Here is a 20,697-nt window from a genome sequence, read left to right on the forward strand (position 1 = left end):
AAATACAGACAAGTATGTTAGTCGAGTGGCAACTCCGTTCACCTGAAGGACAAGTAATGTTACGTCTTGTGTCCAGACTCTCTTACTAATCGTACTCACATCCTAGAATGAGGTGTTACTCTTGTAACTCTTGAAGAAAACTCTCTCTCAGGATGAAACGTTTACTGGGTATGCAAGTGGTCACGTGTAGTTTTGTCCAATTTGGTAAGAGTTTGTCAAAAGTGGATCTCACCTTGCACGCAAACATGGTTTCCACCGGTGAGACTGCCGTTGCAGTGTTCGGATTAGATGTAGTAGATTACGTCGTGAGCGATAATGGAATCCAGTTTAGATCTGCAGAGTTCAAAGCTTTTGCAATACGTTCTAGATCAAAAAACATCATCACTCACCAATATCACCCTCGATTGAATGGGCAGATGGAACGATTTGTGGATACATGCAAAAGAGCACTGAACAAAGCTCAAGATACACCAACGAATGAAGCCCTCCAACAGTCTGTACAGAACTACACCACAACAGATATGCGGCGGTGAGGCCCCATTTGGGGGCTGTGGGGAATGTGGAGTTGCTCCTAAAATTACCATTTCTTTCACGTCCATTTGTCCAGATTGATAATACCTGTTATGGCATCTGGTGCTACCAGATCAGACTTTCTGAAGATACTGGCTTCCTGACAAAAAGGCCCTGTCGGTGGGGCATTAGAATACGCTGACTTCCCCCTCTGCAGAGGTAAAAGTCCCTCAAATAGGGTCCTGGATATGACCTTAAACTATATCCAGTGGTGAGGCCCCAGCTTGTGGGCTTTGGATAGTGTCGAGCCACTCTTTAATTACCATTGCTCCCAGGTCCACTCTGACCCGGAGTGGTAGTACCTGTTAGGGTTCCAACTATGGGTTAAATAGAAACCAACGTGAAAACAACAAATATTCTATTAAAAAATCTTTCTTCAAAATAATTGGATTCGGCATTAAATAACCTGAAAAGGGTTGATATGCCGTAAAACAAAAACAACCAACCAATCCTGGCAAAAGAATGCACCAAACATTACAGGGGACGGAGACTGCCAGTGAATTTATATTCTCTTGACATTTCCTCCTTTAGAGAAAGCCGGTTCAATCCGCATAGGGTGAATGCCATACCATCATCACTACCACCACCACCAACAACACCAACAACAGCAGCAGCAGCAGCAGCAACAACTCTTGAAATGAACTCCGAAATGCTGTATAGGGCAAAGATTCCCACACAGATAAATTCATTTATTTATTTATATATTTTCTTTTTTTTTAATAAAACATCCCATTTTTGTAAAACAAGCAAAACATCGTTTTCTCAGAAAGGTTAGACATAAAGTGGGAAGAAAATCCAGCCCCCCCCCCTCCTCTTTTTGAGATGATGGCACTGTGTAACATCCCGATTCAGATACGAAATCGTTTGGCGGCTCAATATCAGTGCTAATGGATCAATTTCATATTTGACTGATTCCTTCTGTTAATGGTGCTGCCAATTTGAGGAACGGGTCATAAAAAAAAAAATAAAAAAAAACGGTTGAATTATACAGAAATTAATGCAAAGCTTTTTTTCAATTCAAGTTTGAGTTTGTTTTCTTTTTTATTATCATTTTTTTTAGATTTCTTTAATTTGCTGCGCTCAGTCTCTGCTCTTTGCTAACTGCTCCGGCTCGTTTGGCGTTTTTGATTGATCTGTCCTCACGGCAAAATGGTTAAAGGAATTGCCACTGCCCAATTGGGATTCTAATGAGGCTTGCTGTTTATTGTTCGTACCTGATGGACAAACACACGCATACATTACCCCTAGGGGAAGGGGACAGAGATTTTATTTTATTTTTTCTCATTCATTGGGTTATTTTGGTTGATTTCTATTAGTTCATTTTTTTTTTTTTTTTTATTAAAAAAAATTTACCATCGAGATTTTTTTTTTAATTTTCTGATTTTCTTTCTTTCCTTTTTCTTTATTTCTTTCGTCTTTACAGGGTGAAACGATAAAATTGTCGCCCTAGAAGAGACGGCATGATTCCATTTCCGTTTGATGGAAACTGGTTTTCTGTTTTTGTTGCGTACCAGTTAAGTACACATCCCAAGAGCAATAGGCGCTTTCTATCATATCTTAAAGTCATACAATGTTGAACTAGCGAGATCAGAGATGCAACGCTGTACAACATGTTATGAATCCAAGTTATGACAACAGGACCATTGCCAGCACCTTCGAAATGCATCGCTGGATTGCCACTAATAACAAGGAAGTGGCCAGGGTGATGAAAATAAGGTTTGCAACCACGGTTATGGTTTTTGGTGTGCTTTCAAGTGAGGGCCACATTATGCCACCTCACATATTCAAAGTCGGTTCGAAAGTCAACACCAAAGTTTACCTGGATGTGCTGGAGAGTGTGGTGATCTCCTAGTGTAATCGGGTGGCTGCTGGTAGACTTTGTTTGTGTGTGGCGTCAGAACTTGGCGCTGGCCCACTAGTCCAAAGAGACTTTGTACCCTTCTTCCACTGCCCTCTTCCTATCCAGACCTGAACCTGCTGGACTACTTTGTTTGGTCATGCGTTGAGAACATCACCAACATGACCTCCCACAATACCAAAACCAGGCTAGTTGTTGCTATTTGCCGAGTATTCGCCAAGCTCCTGCTGGCGCTTGTGGAAAAGGCGTGCTCTCAGTTCCGAACCCATATCCAGATGGTGATTGAGGCTGAAGACGGCTACATTGAATAGATGTCAGCTCTACTACATAATTGTTCTGGGGTAACTGACACCCCTATTCCTGTCTTCACATGGACTCTCCCATCGCTGTGAAAGGCAGCCATTTTGGACTCTCTAATCAGAGATTCCATGCCAGCCTAATCGTTGACATGACTTTACAGACTCTCCTGTTTGATATTGTGAACCCCTAAATGTTTTAAAATAAAACTGTGGTGTTGTTTTTTTTTTTTTTTTTTTAGGGTTACACTTTTTATCATTTCACAGGGTATTTTTAATTTTTTTTTGTTTGTTTTTTATGTTCTTATTTTTATTTTATTTTCTTTATCATTCAAAAATTACCGTGTTTGAATATATGGTCAAGTGTTAGCTTTACTCATTAAGAACTGCTTTAAAGCTTCACCGCTCATTAATTTTGTGACCAAATTTCAAACAATTTTTATAGTTCATAGGTCACCTCCTCAGCTATATCACCATATTTTTTAAAAAATTCAATGGAACATTATATATATATATATATATATATATATAAATTCTTAATGCTGCAATATTTTAAGTTGTAAATTTATTATATTTTTTACTAGAATATCTTTTTTTCTTTTCCATTTTTAACAACTAGTCCTTTTACTTTTCTAAGTTTAATCTTAACCATATTACTTTTCGTGCGTGCATTTTTATATGTAATTTATGTTCTTTTTTGATTGTTTTTGTTTTCCATTTCAGTTTGTTCTCCCTTCTCTTTTTTTTCTTTTTTCAAGTTGGTTTAAACGTGAAAAGTTTACAAAAAAATTTTTGAAATCAATTTTTTTAAATAATCTGAAACTTAAGTCTGTAATCGATGATATGACCAGGAAAAAAGAAAAAAAAAAGTTAAAATTGTGAAATTTAAAGGGGGGGGGGGCTCGACAACATCCGCCCCTTTTTTTCGTTTTGAAAGGGGATTTCAGGCGCCCCTATTATCCCAAAGAACCAGCTATGTAAACACTTTGCAATATTTTTCAATAATTATTTTTTAAAAAATTCTTTACAATCAATTTTTATTTAAAATTAAGAAATTATTTTCTGAAATATTTTGTTTATATATGTTTACATTTTTTTTTTTAAGCAAAATAAGAAATTAATTTTTAAAATCTTTATTCAAAAGGGTTACTTTTCGGTAGCTTCACCGGTTGTTAACCTAAATTTTCCGAATGTCAGAATGAGGCTCGTCTGCGGGACCTACTTCTCTTAGCTTCACCCTGTTCTAATTTTGTGTGGTACTCTTACGTTTTGACCGATGTAACCTCCAACCTTAAAGTGTATCTTGTTGATCTCAGAAATCTGTGCAGAATTTTGAATGGAACTCTTTATTTAATCCCTAAGGGTAGCATGTTCTTGTTCTGTCAGCTATGACCAGAGTAATTTGCAATATCCCTTTGCGTATCCCTCTCATTGAGGATAATTTTCCAGAAGAATGTCACACAACTGAATTTTACCTTGTAGCCACTTATCCTTAAGTGGCCTCCAGACCGTGATAAATGATCACTTTATAGTTTAAAAAAAACCCCAAAAAACAAACAAAAAAAAAAAAAAAATTAATCTTTTATGTCACGGGTCCTTGTAGACAATTCTACTCTGAATGGTGGGAGCTTCAAATGTTTGTAATTGCCCGATGATTCCCGAGTTTGACAAGATACACATGAAGAAGGTCGAAGGTTTCATCGGCCGAAACGTTGTGAGAATAACACTCAAGATGAGGAAATTAGTCCAAATAATCCAAATAGTAAAATATTGTTTTAAGGAAATGGAATCAAAATAAATATTTTCGTTTCGCGGATGTCAGTTCTCTGCCTTCTTTTAAATCCAGAAAAAGCGGATTTCCAGTGAACTCTTATCATTATATGTTGTTTGTTTTTAATTTTTATATATATATATATATATATATATATATATATATATATATATATATATAAAAATGATTTCCTCTTTTATGAGAGTTCTCTCTGCAAACTAGAAATTTCAATTTTACTGTGAAGGCTAAGACTTCAAGTAAGTTATGAAGGTGGTAGAGGAATTAGATGTTTTTTTTTTTATTTCCTCGCATGCGTACTTGGTGTCTTTTTTTATTTTTGAAATTGATTAGAGTTTTATTTTGAGAAACAAGTTGTTTTGTGCTATTATCTCTCTCTCTCTCCACACACATACACACGGCCTCAAAGGTTGGTAAATTGATTACAGCATTTTTTTTAATACCATTGACTACTCACATCCTGGACGAATCAGAATTGTTTTCGTAGTAAGAAAGCTAATAATAAAAGATTTTTTTTGGGAAAAAAAAACTTGCGTGCAACATGTATTATTATAATATGCAGTAATAATTCGACTTGTTTGTGTATCTGTATATTTGTGTGTTTGTATGTCCGCTAAAAACTTGTCATGAACCAGCATAAATCTGGTAGCATTAGAAAAGGCGATCTCTCGGACACATAATATCGAAAAATTAAAAAAAAAGTTGTCAATTATTTCATGTAGAAATATCGTTTTGTCTGGGGGGGAAGGGTCAGGTAAAAATCTTGGTTTTGACGCTGTTTGTTAATCACGCATGCGCGAACAGTCGATTCATTATTTCCTTTTAAAAAGCTAAATTTGCCACGTCATAACATCTGTGTCATCATAGTCTGATTGATAACATGTTCACTTACGAACTTAACTTTTGCAAGTTTGTGTTCACCATGCGGTATTTTTTTTTTTCTTTTAATAACGTTTTCTTTTTTCTATCTTTTAAAATTCTCAACTTTCTTACTTGATAACACAATAAGATAGTACCCAAGTACCGTTTTTTTTTTTTTTTTTTTTTTAATTTAACTGTATTTTATGATCGGGCAACACCCGCCCCTCTCGCTAGTATCTCATAATTTATTTCTATTTAAATATGTTCTTTCTTTTCAAATTATAGAATGTGTAAAATTCAAGATGGTGAAGTAGTATGTGACCCCATGTGTGGTAGCGGAAGTATCCCAATCCAGGTAAGTTGTTAATTGAAATAGCTGACGAATATATATATATATAAAGTTGAATGTGTGTGTGTCTGTGTCTGGTCACGAATAGGCTCCTATATGGTTGACTATTTTAAAAAACTAATTATATATAATGATAGAAGATGTATTGAGACACAGGAATGGGTATGTTTGATCTGGCAGAACAGTGGTTCATTAAAATTGTGCGGTCTGCGTTCGCGCCTTTTTTTTATTTTTTTTTTTTTTTTACATAGACGTCACCACTTATCAAGGCCGATAGGCCACTCAAGGATAAGGGTTAAAGAGTGTAGAGTAGTCAAAAGGACAATATAGTAATCGATAGTAATGGAAGTTCGGTAAATTTGTTAACTTAAGTGGAACGGCTCATCAGAAACTTGTTCACGTTGGACTTGAAGACAACCATATTATAGACAGCTGGAAAGCAGGAAAACGGAAGACAATTCCACAGGCTTGCAGTTCTAAGAAAGAAGCTTTGATCATGGAATCTATGTTTAGGTTTAGGCACAGATAAAGAGTGGGGGAAATTATTGATAACGTTTTCAGCTAGTCTAGTGTTTCTTGTGAAAGTTTGGTGAGGGGGGACCATAGATTGAAGCTCAGTCGAACACTTTTCATGAAAATAACGCCTGGTCCACAAAGTATGGGAATAAAAAAATTAAAAAAAAAAAAACGTTTACAAGTGTTTTTGATATAGATGTACATAAGAATACTTTGATAAGTATGTTTTAACTTAAATAGGGATGGTATAATAAAATTGTGGGGTCTGCTTTCGCACTTGGCCTCCATAGAATGGAAATAGGCACAAACTTTAATAAAGACTTTTCATATCTATCTGTGTAAGTATACTTTGATAATTATGTTTCTGTTTGAAGAAATATGGTATAATAAAATTATGGGGTGTTCGTTTGCGCCTGACCTCCATAGAATGTAAATATGTCACAAAGTTTAACAAGGTTTTTTAATATAGATTCACAGAATATTGTGATAAGTGTTTCAGTGTGAACAGTTATGGTATAATAAATTAAGGGGTTTATCTATTTCATTTTTACTTTCATCATATTTTGCTTTGGTTTTGATACCCCCAAATTCAACCCAAATTTACAACCCTTCCTTTTCATAACCTATCATCTATATATATAAAAGCGAAAATGTATGTATGTATGCTTTTCCTCAATGTCCACAAAAGGCTTCTTTCAGAGAAGCGCTCGCTCGCTTCACAACTTCTTAAAACTTTTTATATCATCTATAAATTGTAATATCTCACACTTAACCACGGAGCTCGTCTGTCTATTTAATTTTATTGACTTTATAACGTTAATTATTCCACATTTCCTGCATCGGCACGCGTTACATTTGGTTTTCGGTATAAACAAAAAGCGAAACTCGACTCTAATCACAGGCTGAAAGCCAGTGGTCTCTAAAGAGCTAAGTAACGTTTGGTCAATGTCGACTTCGTCGTCATATCAAATGATAGCTTTCATTTTGAGACGAGACGCTCCCCCTAATAAACAGGGAGCGGGTTTTTAAAAATGAATAAACCGATTTTTAAGCTGTCCCGCAGAAAATGCTAACTGCTGAATACCTATCGCCGTCACGTCAATCAAAAACGCACACCTGTTTTTTTTCACACTTTACTATTTTCTAACTGCGCATAGTCAAGGCTTTGTTTTTTTTTCACGGGCACCTGTTTTTCTTCGGGTTTTTTCACACACACACCTACAAACACCCGGGCAACGCCGGGTACCCCTCGCTAGTACTTTCATAAATCAGAGTCCATTTTCTGTAGGCTGTTTTTGAACCCAGTCAACGACGGATACTTTTGCTAGTATATATATATATATATATATATAGTCATCCACATACAGTACTGTTTTGCTATTTTACAGCTCATCAGTGCGGCTAGACAGGCAACTACCTCAAGCCAGGATTGAAACCCGACCGTTTGTACGGCAGTCAAGGCTCCTAACCATTATGCTATTGGCGGCTGCTTGAACGAGTAGTGAGTTTTTAATGATGTTTTGACATCGTCCGAAATACCTCCGCTCGATTTGTTTACACAAAGAGCGTTGCTTATATGCTAATGGTAATTCGTTTTTCACTTCTCAATATGCTCAACTCAAGGTGAGGAGCATTATAGTCATCCACATACAGTACTGTTTCGCTGTTTCACAGCTCATCAATGTGTTAGAGGAAAAGAGTGAGCTCAATTCCATAAGAGGAGACTTATCTGGACAATGCCAAGCTCAACAAGAATCCTTGGAACTTATACAGGAGAACAATAGGAATGGGAAATGAAGTCACAAAACTATATATTGGTAAATATAGATTGGTTCATTTATTCAATAAGGGAATACAAACAATTATTTGGGGGATAGAAGGGATTCTTTATGCCAAGGCATTTCGAAGCCTAATGCTTCTCATCAAAAGAGTAGTGGAAATGTGGCGTCTAGCGTGGGGGGAATAAACGATATCCACAGATAAGCACATGGAAACATCAACAAAAACGGGTTGAGATGTCGATGGCTATTATTTAGAAATGTCGATGGCTATTTTTAAGAGTCAACCTTTCGTCTAAAGGCAACATTTATAACACTATCTGCCGGTCACTGTGTTACATGATAAGGGCTGTCCCCTGTTCATGTAAGTATAAAAATAGAGAGATTAGTTAAAATGGAAATAAGAGAAAGCAGAAATCGAACCCTGGACATAAGTTTTAAAGAACAATAGGTTTAAATGGAATGTCCAGTAAATTGTTAATTCGGATGAAATAAATAATAAATAAACTATTCAATTGTTAAAAGAATGTGGATAATAAAATATGAGTTAAATAAATTAGATATGTAGGTTAAATTCCTTTGTGGAAACAAACAAGGAAAATAGGTTATTGGGAAATCAATGTCGAAAACGTGCAAAGTCGTGCATGTTGAGACACGTGAATTTTGCTCACGTGGCCGGGATGCATGGAGTTCTGAATATAGCAGGTGGGAGTTAGTTGGTGGAGAGACAGTCAGAGAGACAGTCAGGAGAGTCAGAGACAGTCAGGGGAGACAGAGATAGGCGGACGTCTGAAGCGAGACGTCACTTCAGAAACTAAGATGTGAAACTTTGAGTTCTTAATGAGGAAGTCGACCGGTCGTCATTAAATAAATTCACCATGTGTTTTGGATAAAGCTCATCTTTGTGTTGTGATTTCTACAAAAGGTAAATTGTATCGTTATTATATGTCTGTGTTATAAAATGTCATTACAACAACATCTCTCTCTCTCTATAAGATACAACATCATATGTAATAAGACAAGAACTCTCACTAAGACCCATATCATTACTAATAAGAACTCTCACAAGAAAAAGCATCACTTATAATAGTCTCTCTCTAAGACTCTTTAATGAAACAACTATATAACAACTGGCGTGTGACTGGCTTCACGTGTTACACTAAATGTCTTAGAAACGGTCCTGTGAAGATGGGCCAGTCAGGTTAGGGTCTGTGTATCAAGAAGAAAAAGATACCTGAGATGTTGAATGTAGGTGTGTGGCTTCTTCACCCTGGTGGCATTTTGGTTGAAATCTTCTTTCTTCGTCCTCTGATATATATATATATATATATATATATATATATATATATATATATATATATATATATATATATATATATATATATATACTGACAAGGATGTTGATTGCTTCACTTACTTCTGCCAGGCTTTTCCAGGATTAAAATCTGGCATTCAGAGTTTGAAAACTCAAAGAAATGGAGCTGGAATCATGGATGACATTTGTTCTGGTAGTGAAGTAACAACAAGGTCGAAAACTATGCAAAACTTGTCAACAACATGCTGATGTTAACCTGAGCATCAATTTCATATATGGACCGGTTTCTTGAGTTCAATGAGGGACGAGTTGGGAGAGAGATTCCAGGAGTTTGAAGAAACGGAAGTTCAAGCCTTGAAGTTTGAACAATAATAAAGCAACATGCAATTTGCATGCATTTATTTTTACCAGTTTCCAGTAATCTATGTTTCTATGAGGTAGTTAATAAAACATTCTGTATAATATATAAACCAAAAGCAAACTAAAAACTAAATTAAACCTTAAAAAAAAAAAAATAGCCAAAATATAATTAGTTATTAAACTAGCTGGCAACCTGGCGTTGCCCGGTCGTACAGTATGCTTAAAAATGATATTTTAATATATGTATTATTATTATAGAATCAATCCTCGATTGATTATTATATACTAGCAGGACCTGTTAACCGGCGTTGCCCCATCGTACAATATGCTTAAATATGATATTTTAATTTATGCAGATTGCGTATGTATTATTATAGAATCAATCCTTTATTGAACATTTTGAGTATTATTTATTACTATTTAATGCCCACCATTCGGTTTCCAGTTATCTATATTTCTATGAGGTAGTTAATATACGTTGTTTGCAAAACATTTTTTTCTTAAAAACTTATTTAGGATATGTTTGGATAATAATCAACTGATAATGCCACAAAAGTGTAATCGATTTTGCCACAAAATCTGATTTTCTTTTCAAATCAACTTAGCACAAACCTGACGGCAAAAAACGGATGATTCAGCAAAAATGCTCTAAATAAGTTGAAGAAAGGAATTTTATTCTGATTTTTAGTCTAAAACTTAGGTTGCAAATTCCCCAACATTTTAACAAATATATATAAAATCTACATTCCAAAATCAAATTCACTCTCTGAATGACCTGACTAAATGAACTGCATGAAAAGGATACCCATCACAAATAATAAATAAAAATATGGAACTGGTAGAGATAATATCAGAAGACCAAGTAAGAAACCCCCCAAAAATGAAACAAAGAAAAAATTCTAGCATAGGTCTCTACACACAATACAAACAACCTAAAACTGTTTGCAGAGAAAACCAAAAACCTTGTCCTACTCGGGCAAAACGACAAACTAGACAACATACTTAAAACAACAAAAAATAATAAAAAGCAAATGTTAATCCAAGAACCTAAAAAGCATTCTAACTTCATCCAATTTCAATCAACACACTACAAAAGGCAACAAACAGTGATGTGAAGTTTGTGACATAATAATATGGGAAATATATACAGATGAAAATCCCAGCACAAACATTAAAAATAAACAAGATCTAGACTGCACTTCCAGAAATGTAGTGTATGCATTAAAATTTACAGTATGCAATAAATCCTACATAGGCGCCACCAAAAACCTCAGTAGTTGAGTGGCCTTTCATAAAAATAATATAAAAATTACAGCAAACAGAATCTTATATGCTTCACACCATGTACATGTAGTGAAAATAACTCCAAACCGATAATTACTTCTATTTACTAACAGAGGAAACAAAAAAATATTGCAAAATTCACTTAACACGCAAATAAACAAAACACTCGTACAATATGCATGAATACACACATAAATCAGAACCGGCACATTGAAGCGTGCACACACACTCACACACTCACACAAGATTCCTCTCGTCCGTAATGTAACAGATTAAAGGGGCTATACATCATCAGTTTTCTCATCATTACAAATCACCTCATCCCTTGTTTCCTCTCTATTCCCTGCCACTTCGGCCACATCTTCCACTTCATTGTCTCTTCTTTCATCATTATTCTGCACGTCTCCTTTGTTTGCTGCATCATCCCCATTCTGTGCTCACCAAGCGATTTTAACCAAAGTTAACACATTACTAGAGCTGTGACAAGAGCATATTCTTTTCATTTTTTTTTTTACTCTCGAGTGTGTATCCGTTGATATCTTATATGCTTTTATATAGAGTGATGTGGTTCTCGGTTGATTAACTGTGTTTAACTGTGTCGAATATATACTCGAGAGTCAAAACAATGAAAAGAATATGCTGTTGTTATAGCCCTACGCATTAACTTAAACCAACAAAAAAAAGGAAAAAGTTTGTTTTACATCTACTTATTTTATCATTCACTTTATTATCAACAAATGTTTTTTCATCAATACTATATAATATAAATAAAAAACATTCTGTATAATATATAAACCAAAAGCAATCTAAAAACTAAATTAAATCTTAAAAAAAAAACAATAGCCAAAATATAATTAGTTATTGAACTAGCTGGCAACCTGGCGTTGCCCGGTCATACAATATGCTTAAATATGATATTTTAATCTATGTAGATTGTGTATGTATTATTATAAAATCAATCCTTGATTGGTTGTTATATACTAGCAGGACCTGTTAACCGGCGTTGCCCGGTCGTACAATACGCTTAAACATGATATTTTAATTTATGCAGATTGCATATATATTATTATAGAATCAATCCTCTATTGATTATTATATATTGCGAGAAATAATTTGTCCGGTGGACTAATTTGCAAAAAAAAATTTTTTAATGTCGTTTATTAAATTTCGTCTGCGTTTGTTTACAATATCATGTCAGCTGATATTTGGGCTTGACGATGAATGCCCTGGAAAAGTCACTTCTGATTAATGTTTAGTTTTAAAATATGCAAATGGAGAAATGAATCGCGGCGATTTGAAATGGTACTTTTTCTTTTATCGTAAATTGAACTCATTAATAAAAAAATAAAAATAAAATAGTGAGGTACACCCGGACTTGAACAGGGGATCATTCGATCTGTAGTCAAATGCTCTGCCACTAAGCTATATTTCCAGATTATAATAAATCTGTTTTGTTTTTGTTTTTTTTAAGAAGAAATGATTTACTAAAACTTTATCTCCTTTGTAAAATATTCCCCTGTAAAAGATTATTTTTTATTTATAAGAGAGAAAAACTATTTTTAAGATTGGACTTTTTTCGATTTTCAATATTCATCGGATGAATTTCTGTACAAAGCATATCTAAGAACACTGCCAGACATATAAATTAGCTTTGTGTGGAATTTGTGAAAGATGGGCTCAGCTGTTTCAGAACCTACGAGGAAGAAACCCGGCACACACACACTCACTCACACACACACTCACTCACACACACACTCACTCACTCACACACTCACACACTCACTCACTCACTCACACACACACACTCACACTCACTCACACACACTCTCACACACACTCACTCACTCACTCACTCACACACTCACTCACTCACTCACACACACGCACACACTCACACACACGCACTCACTCGCACACACACACTCACACTCACTCACGCACACACTCACTCACATACACACACTCACTCACACTCACTCACACACACACACACAGACACACACACACACACACACACACCAGAGGGGCTTGTGCTGTTTCTTATTTTATTTTTCTACGACACACATAAAAATTTATAAATTCATTTGCATTCACCCACACCAAACCTCTTGGGTCCAAAAGCAGGATGCTTGAGAAATGGCTGACATTTTTTTTTTTTTTTTTTTTTTTTTTACACAGTGGTCACCACTTATCAAGGCCCGGAAGCCACTCAGGGATAAGGGTTATTGTAAGTACATTACGTTAGTGTAGAGATTTGATGAAGTGTTTACTTAAGGGGGCGGTTCATTAGGAATCTGATAACGTTGAACTTAAACACATCCAAGTTGTAGTCAGGAGGGAAGCAGGCAGACGGAACAGAGTTCCACAGGCATGCAGTTCTAAGAAAGAAGATTTGTTCATGGAATCCACGTTTTGATTTAGGCACAGATAAAGAGTGGGGGAAATTTTTGACAGTGGATTCAGCTAGACGGGTGTTTTTCGTGAAAGGTTGGCGAGGGGGGACCAGAGATTGGAGCTCAAGCAAGCACCTGCCATGGAAATAACGATAGTTGAAAGCACATTTTTTATGTTTTGTTTTTTTTAACAAAAATATTAATTTTTGACCAATCAGGGCTCGATTTAAAAGACTTATTTTTTCAAGCTTCTGGGAGCCTCTAAAGAAATATAAAAGGCACGGAGAACTTGAACTTTTCTCACCAGAGAAAGGGATAACTGACAAAAGCAACCCTCACCGAGTGAAATTCAGTAGCTGAAATGACAGCTTTTTTTCGCATGTCAAAGAACATTGCTTGACTCTCTTTCTCTCAATTCGCCACAAAGCATCTCCACAACATAGTAGGACTTTTTCTCTGAAGCTTTCAAGTGTTCACCTTCTTCCTCCTTTCCTCCCCTCCGCCACCTTGACGCACACTAAAAACTCATTTCTTTTCTTTTCACGAAAATAAACAAAAGTTTACTTTACATTATTTAGTAGTGTATTTCTTTTTATTTATTTATTCCAGGAGACAGACTGTTGATAGTAGAGATTATAATTATTTCCAATACAATTATGTCCCCTATCTTTTCTTTCTGCCATTATTGTTCATACTTATTATAGACATTTTAGCTCTTGTTGATTTTAAATGCACACAGATTTTTTCATTGGATGTGGATGTCTTAACAAATCAAACATAAATTTAAATAAAAAAAGATTAACATTTTAAAATCAAAATTAGATAAAGAACAGGTTCCCTGCCGAAAAACAGACATCAAACATGGCTTATTAAAATTATAAAAATATGATCTATATTTCATGATTAATTCAATTACAAGAAAAAATTTATGCACATGTTTGATAATCAGTAATAATCCGTGAACATGTGTGTACACACACACACACACACACACACACACACACACGCACTCTCTCTCTCTCTCTCTTCAAAAACACACACACGCATACACACTCCAAAAGCACACACATGCATACACACTCCAAAAGCACACACACACATACACACTCCAAAAGCACACACACGCATACACACTCCAAAAGCACACACACGCATGCACACTCCAAAAGCACACACACGCATGCACACTCCAAAAGCACACACACGCATACACACTCCAAAAGCACACACACACATACACACTCCAAAAGCACACACACGCATACACACTCCAAAAGCACACACACGCATGCACACTCCAAAAGCACACACACGCATGCACACTCCAAAAGCACACACACGCATACACACTCCAAAAGCACACACACACATACACACTCCAAAAGCACACACACGCATACACACTCCAAAAGCACACACACGCATACACACTCCAAAAGCACACACACGCATGCACACTCCAAAAGCACACACACGCATGCACACTCCAAAAGCACACACACGCATACACACTCCAAAAGCACACACACACATACACACTCCAAAAGCACACACATGTATACACACTCCAAAAACACACACATGCGTACACGCACCAAAAGCACATACACGCATACACACTCCAAAAGCACACACATGTATACAGACTTATAAACAAGGTAATCACAGAAAAATATAGACATGCGCGCACACACCTCCAGACAAGGAAGACGAATAGTAAGAAGATAAAATACAGAGAAAATACGATCCGGATTTCCACTCAATGAACCTGACCTGACCACAACCAAACTCGGATTAATCGAAAGTTAAAATGGAACAATGGAAAGAAATTAAAATTTAATAATCAAAATTAGAAAAAAAAAACCCCAGTTTTCTTGCCAAGAAACGGACACCACATATAGTTTATTAAAATTACAAAAATATAATTAATTCAATAACAAGAAATAGTTTATGCACGTGTGTGTGATAATTAGAAGTAGTCCGTGGGCGTGTGTATGATATTCATCTAAATATAATGCACACACACACACACACACACACACACACACACATACACACACACACACACACACACTTATGAAACAAATTAACCATAGTAAAAGCATACCCATGCACGGAAAAAAAGTAACAGAAAATACGATTGAATTCCCATTTAATTAACCTGACCTGACCCCAACCTAACTAACTACATTTAATTTCGAAAGAAATAACAATTCAAAAACAAGCAAGGAGAGCGTTTATCCTCCAAATGACCTTAACAAAAAAAATACCACAAAATTTCTTTCTAGTACAGAAGAAACACACTAATTATTAGTGGCCCCATTTATTTAAATACGTATATATTTAAATGAATGGGGTCACTAACAATTGTGGTGCTTTTTACATACTTTTTTTTTCTTTTTAGACATACCTTAAGAAGGTTGGAGAATACATCAGGCAAAACGTTGTGCCAAGATGAGAACATAAATCTGATCAATACAAGATTCCCGAGTTTGACATGAACATTCCCAAGTACAAAAATATGAAACAAAATAAATAGAAATAAAACAGATGAAGGAAAAGCCTCGCCAAACATTTGTACACATTTCTTTTTAATGCCCCTCTCCCACGAAGAAGAGATACTACTCTCGAAAATTAGTGACATCAACACCTACCATCTCGTATGACACATTATATTGAAAATTATTAATATTATCGTTATTCTTTTATATACTAACTCATGTCCACAGTGTTTCCCACAAACTGCATTGATATAGCCTTCAAACAAAACTCCTTTCACACTATGCACAATGCCTCAAGCAAACTACAACATTTTTTTTCAAATATATATATGGTATGACTACACATTTCAAACAACAATACATTTGTCTATTACAGGATCCCGTTTCACAATGGATAAAAGTGCTAGGTAATCTATATATATAAAAGCGAAAATGTGTATGTATGTATGTATGTTTGTGTGTCTGCTAAAAACTTTCGACAGACACAACAAAAATTCACAAACTTTGTCTCATATGAAAGCCCCACCTTCCGGACGAAAAATATCGAAAAATTGGCCCAAAGCGACCATCAGAAGTGCGTCAACTGATCGATTTTCTGCAGGGGGGGGGGGCAAAAAAAGTGAAATTTTAATGTTAAACATTACATACTTTTAAATCGATTTATAACTGCCCAAAAAAATATGGGCGCCAACTCTTCTACATAAAGTATACACGCGGCCGTTTATTTTGGGTCAACTTGTATTTAAAACCCGCTGAGTCATGTCACGTGATCTTGACGTCAGCAAGCTCTAATGGCAGTCTGAATTTACAATTTAAAAATGTTATCGGTAAAAAAAAAATTAATTAAAGCTAAACTATGAACTTCTACGCCATGGCAACGTTACCAAAGTTATTACCACATTCAAAATAGGTAGATACGATAGTTAAACGAAAAATAACAAGCAAAACATGTGAAGTAAAAAAAAAAAAAAATACGCTTACAAAAAATATTAACGAACAAAGTTTTAAAAAATAAAAACAGCCAGACGCCATTTTCCAGTCTTTAGAGTAAGGAAGACGAAGTGAGAGAAAGAGAGAGAGTGAGAGATATGTAAACAGAGAGAGAGAGAAAGATGTCTAGACAGAAAACGAGAAAAACGTTAACTTTTCACCCCGAAATCGACAGGGGGGAGAGTCAACAACGCATGCGTCAGATGACGTCGTGACCTGATTTACTTTAAATAGTTGATAAACCGAACAAACTTTATAGACGCCGCTTTAGCGCAGGTAATTAAGGCCTTGGTTCAACGTTTTGGGTTCGAATCGTGGTGTGAGATGTCTTTTTTTTTTTTTTCGATTTTTTAAATTTAAATATTGAACCCTGTATTATTTAAGCCATTTTTCACGTAACGTTTGTGTTTGCCTTACGTTATTTTTTTGTGTTTTACCCCCGCTCCTGCTTAATTTAAACGTTGTTTTCTTTTCTTACTTCGCTTATAACAATGCTTACATTGTCATCGTTGTAACGCTCGACGACTTTCAAACATCTTTCACTTTTGGCTGGCCGATTTTATTTTCAAACTTCGCCTCAGGGGTTCGGCTTCGATCCTACCCCCTCCTCCGCCGGCTTCTTTTTTATTTAACACCACACACCCCTACAAACACCCGGGCAACGCCGAGTACCCCTCGCTAGTCTATAATATAAATCTTCTATAATATAAATCTCACGTGCCTATTTAAATGTATGTATGTTTGTATGTCTGCTTAAAACTTTCGACAGAGGTGACGGATTTTCACGAGATTGGTATCATTTTGAAGCTCAGCCCTTTGGATGACCAATATCGAAAAATTAGCCAAAAACATTAATTCCTTCACCCTCAACTGGGCACTTTTCTACAAGGAGGGTCGATTTTTTTCGCTAACATGTTTTGCAAGTCATTCAACCCTCGCGTTCATGACGTCGCTTAAAAGGCGTTATTTCGACCGCCCGTGATGTCACAACCACAGTAGGCACATCGGTAAGACAGTTATTTTTTTTTTTCAACCGACACCCTTACACACACCTCCACTTTCTTTTCCGCCTTCGCGTCACGGGTTCAAGCCTGCCTGCTTACTACGACTTTTTTTTTTTTTTTCCTCAACACACACCTCCAAATACCCGGGCAACGCCAGGCACCCAGGCTAGTATAGACAAAAATCTCAAATTTGACGAGACACACCTGAAGAATACATCAGGAAAAACGTTGTGAGAATAACATTCAAGATGAGAATATAAACTGATTAATACGACAAACACCTGAACTTCATGGTTCCTCCCCTCCCCCACTGTAAAACATTCTCCACAAACACTCGTCTAGCTACAATCACTATCAATAATTTCCCTTGAGTTACTAAAACTAAAGGAAAGCAAATTTTCTTTTGTGAACCTTAATACCACAGAACTGCTTACCTGCTGATTGTAACATTCAAGTCCAATATAAACTAAGGATGGAATACTGTTGCCATATCTGGGCAGGAGCTGCCAAAAACAGCCTATCATGCCTTGACAGAGTACAAAATAGACTTCGTGGTTTAGTGGGGGATGCCCTTTTCTCTACCCTGCAACCCCTCTCCCACAGAAGAGACGTTGCGAGCCTATCCTTGTGTTATCGTTATTTTCATGGCAGGTGCTCGTCTGAACTCCAATCTCTGGTCCCCCCTCGCCAATCTTTCACGAAAAACACCCGTCTAGCTGAATCCACTGTGAAAAATTTCCCCCACTCTATATCTGTGCCTAAATCAAAACGCGGATTTCATGAGCAAAGCTTCTTTCTTAGAACTGCACGCCTGTGGAACTCTGTTCCGTCTGCCTGCTTCCCTCCGGACTACAACTTGGATGTCTTCAAGTCTAATGTTAACAAATTCCTAATGAACCGCCCCCCTAATTAAACACTTCATAAAATCTCCTCACTAACGTGATGTACTTACAATAACCCTTATCCCTGAGTGGCTTCCGGGCCTTGATAAGTGGTGATCACTGTGTAAAAAAAAAAAAAAAAAAAAAAAACAAGTTTTTATGGAGCAGTCCTCTTTAATAATCAAATCCTACCAATTTTCACCAATAATTATCACAGTGCCATCTCACCAGCCACTTAACATTAACGATTATATGTTATCTTGTCTTTATATATATACTAGCGAGGGGAGGTGGGTACCCGGCGTTGCCCGGGTGTTTGGAGGTGTAAAGGAAAAAAGGTAGGCTTGAACCCCAAAGCCTTGACGCAAAGGTGAAAACGAAAGGAGGGAAAAAGACAGACACCTAACCATCTCGGCCACGAGGGGAGAGAAAGTGAAAGCTGTGCTAATTTATCTATATATATAAAAGCGAAAATGTATGTATGTGTGTTCGCTTTTTCTGTATGTCTACAAAAGGCTTTTTTTCAGAGAAGCGGTCGCTCGCTTCACAACTTTTTAAAACTTTTTATATCACATACAAATCGTAATATCTCACAGTTAACAACGAAGCTCACCTGTCTATTTAATTTGGTTGATTTTGGGAAGATAAATATTCAATATTTGTCGCTCGTCGCATGTGGGTTAGTCTTTTTCCTATAACATCTTGGGGGCGAGGAAAAAAGTGTTCAGCAGTAAATGAAATCCCGCTGTCAAACTGACCTCATTAACTCATTAAAACGAGCACCTGCTAAATCCAACTAATTAAATAAATTCAAACGTGTTTCCGTAAGCATGTCGCGGTGGGGCAATGGTGAACGTCGCACGTTTTTTTTTTCACAACATTGCCTCAAGGGTTCAGGCTCGATCCTCATGCACCCCACCCCCAGAGTTTCCACACACACCTCCAAACACCCGGGCAACGCCGGGTACCCCTCGCTAGTCGTTTATGAAGTGAAATACACAGGTGCTCGAAAGTTAAGTCGCGTGATGTTTGACCATGAAATTTGCGATTTGTGCTGCAAGCCAGTTTTGTTTTCCCTCGCTTCATTCGCTTTTTTTATATTGAAAAGTGAAAGATACATGCAGCGATAAAAAGAATCTGGAAAAAATAGCGCGTGAAAATTGGGCAAATTAAATACACACGTGACCCCCGTTCGTAACTCATACATATTATGATTTAGACAGCATATAAAATATCTTGAAAATAGTAAAAGTCGGGCAAATTAAAGATAGCCACGACCTCCATTCTTAAGTCGGACGTAGATATTATGATTTAGATGTGATATAAAAAGGTGTAAGAAGGAGTGAGCCGACCGAGAAACCCGGCGAAATAAACCTTTGGCGACATACACAAAAATACACACATACATACACACATTTTCGCTTTTATATATATATATATATATATATATATATATATATATATATATACTAGTGGGGGGTACCCGGCGATGCCCAGGTGTTTTGAGGTGTGTGTGGTTTTGGATAAATCAAAACTCCGGGGGTGGGTGGGGGTTAAAATAATAAAAAAAAAAGTTTTGGTAGGTGAGTATGAGGATCGAACCCAAACCCTTAAGCAAAGTTGCAAATGAAAGTGTGAAAAAAAGATGTACAACATTAACAACTGGGCCACGGAGACATACAAGGGAAACATGGTTGAATTCATTTTTTTTTAACTATTGACAGATGGCAGCAACAAAAGTTAACTCTGCTGCTTCTATTTGACCTAATTATTGAGGTCAAATAGAATTCAAGCAGTTAACTTTTGCCAACCAAAATTTGACTGCTTTTTTTTCTCCAACAGATGTTGGGGAGGGGGAAACCAGCTCTCCATGGTCTGATATAAGAGGAGTTTGTCCCCATATTGATCAAAGCTGATTGCTTCTGGACGTTTCCCGGTGCGATGCCGAGAAC

General features: G+C 36.4%; 1 protein-coding gene across 1 annotated transcript in view; it reads left to right on the top strand.

Annotated features, from left to right (window-relative positions):
* Positions 1-20,697, top strand: part of LOC145246542 (tRNA (guanine(6)-N(2))-methyltransferase THUMP3-like) — a 613,480-nt gene that overhangs the window by 463,304 nt on the left and 129,479 nt on the right. The window contains exon 4 of the mRNA XM_080108145.1: positions 5,660-5,729. Coding sequence (XP_079964271.1) covers positions 5,660-5,729 — 70 coding nt within the window. The remainder of the gene's footprint in view (positions 1-5,659; positions 5,730-20,697) is intronic.

The sequence above is a fragment of the Euprymna scolopes genome, chromosome 24, assembly GCF_053919585.1.
Source record: "Euprymna scolopes isolate OS-2025 chromosome 24, ASM5391958v1, whole genome shotgun sequence".
Taxonomy (NCBI): domain Eukaryota; kingdom Metazoa; phylum Mollusca; class Cephalopoda; order Sepiida; family Sepiolidae; genus Euprymna; species Euprymna scolopes.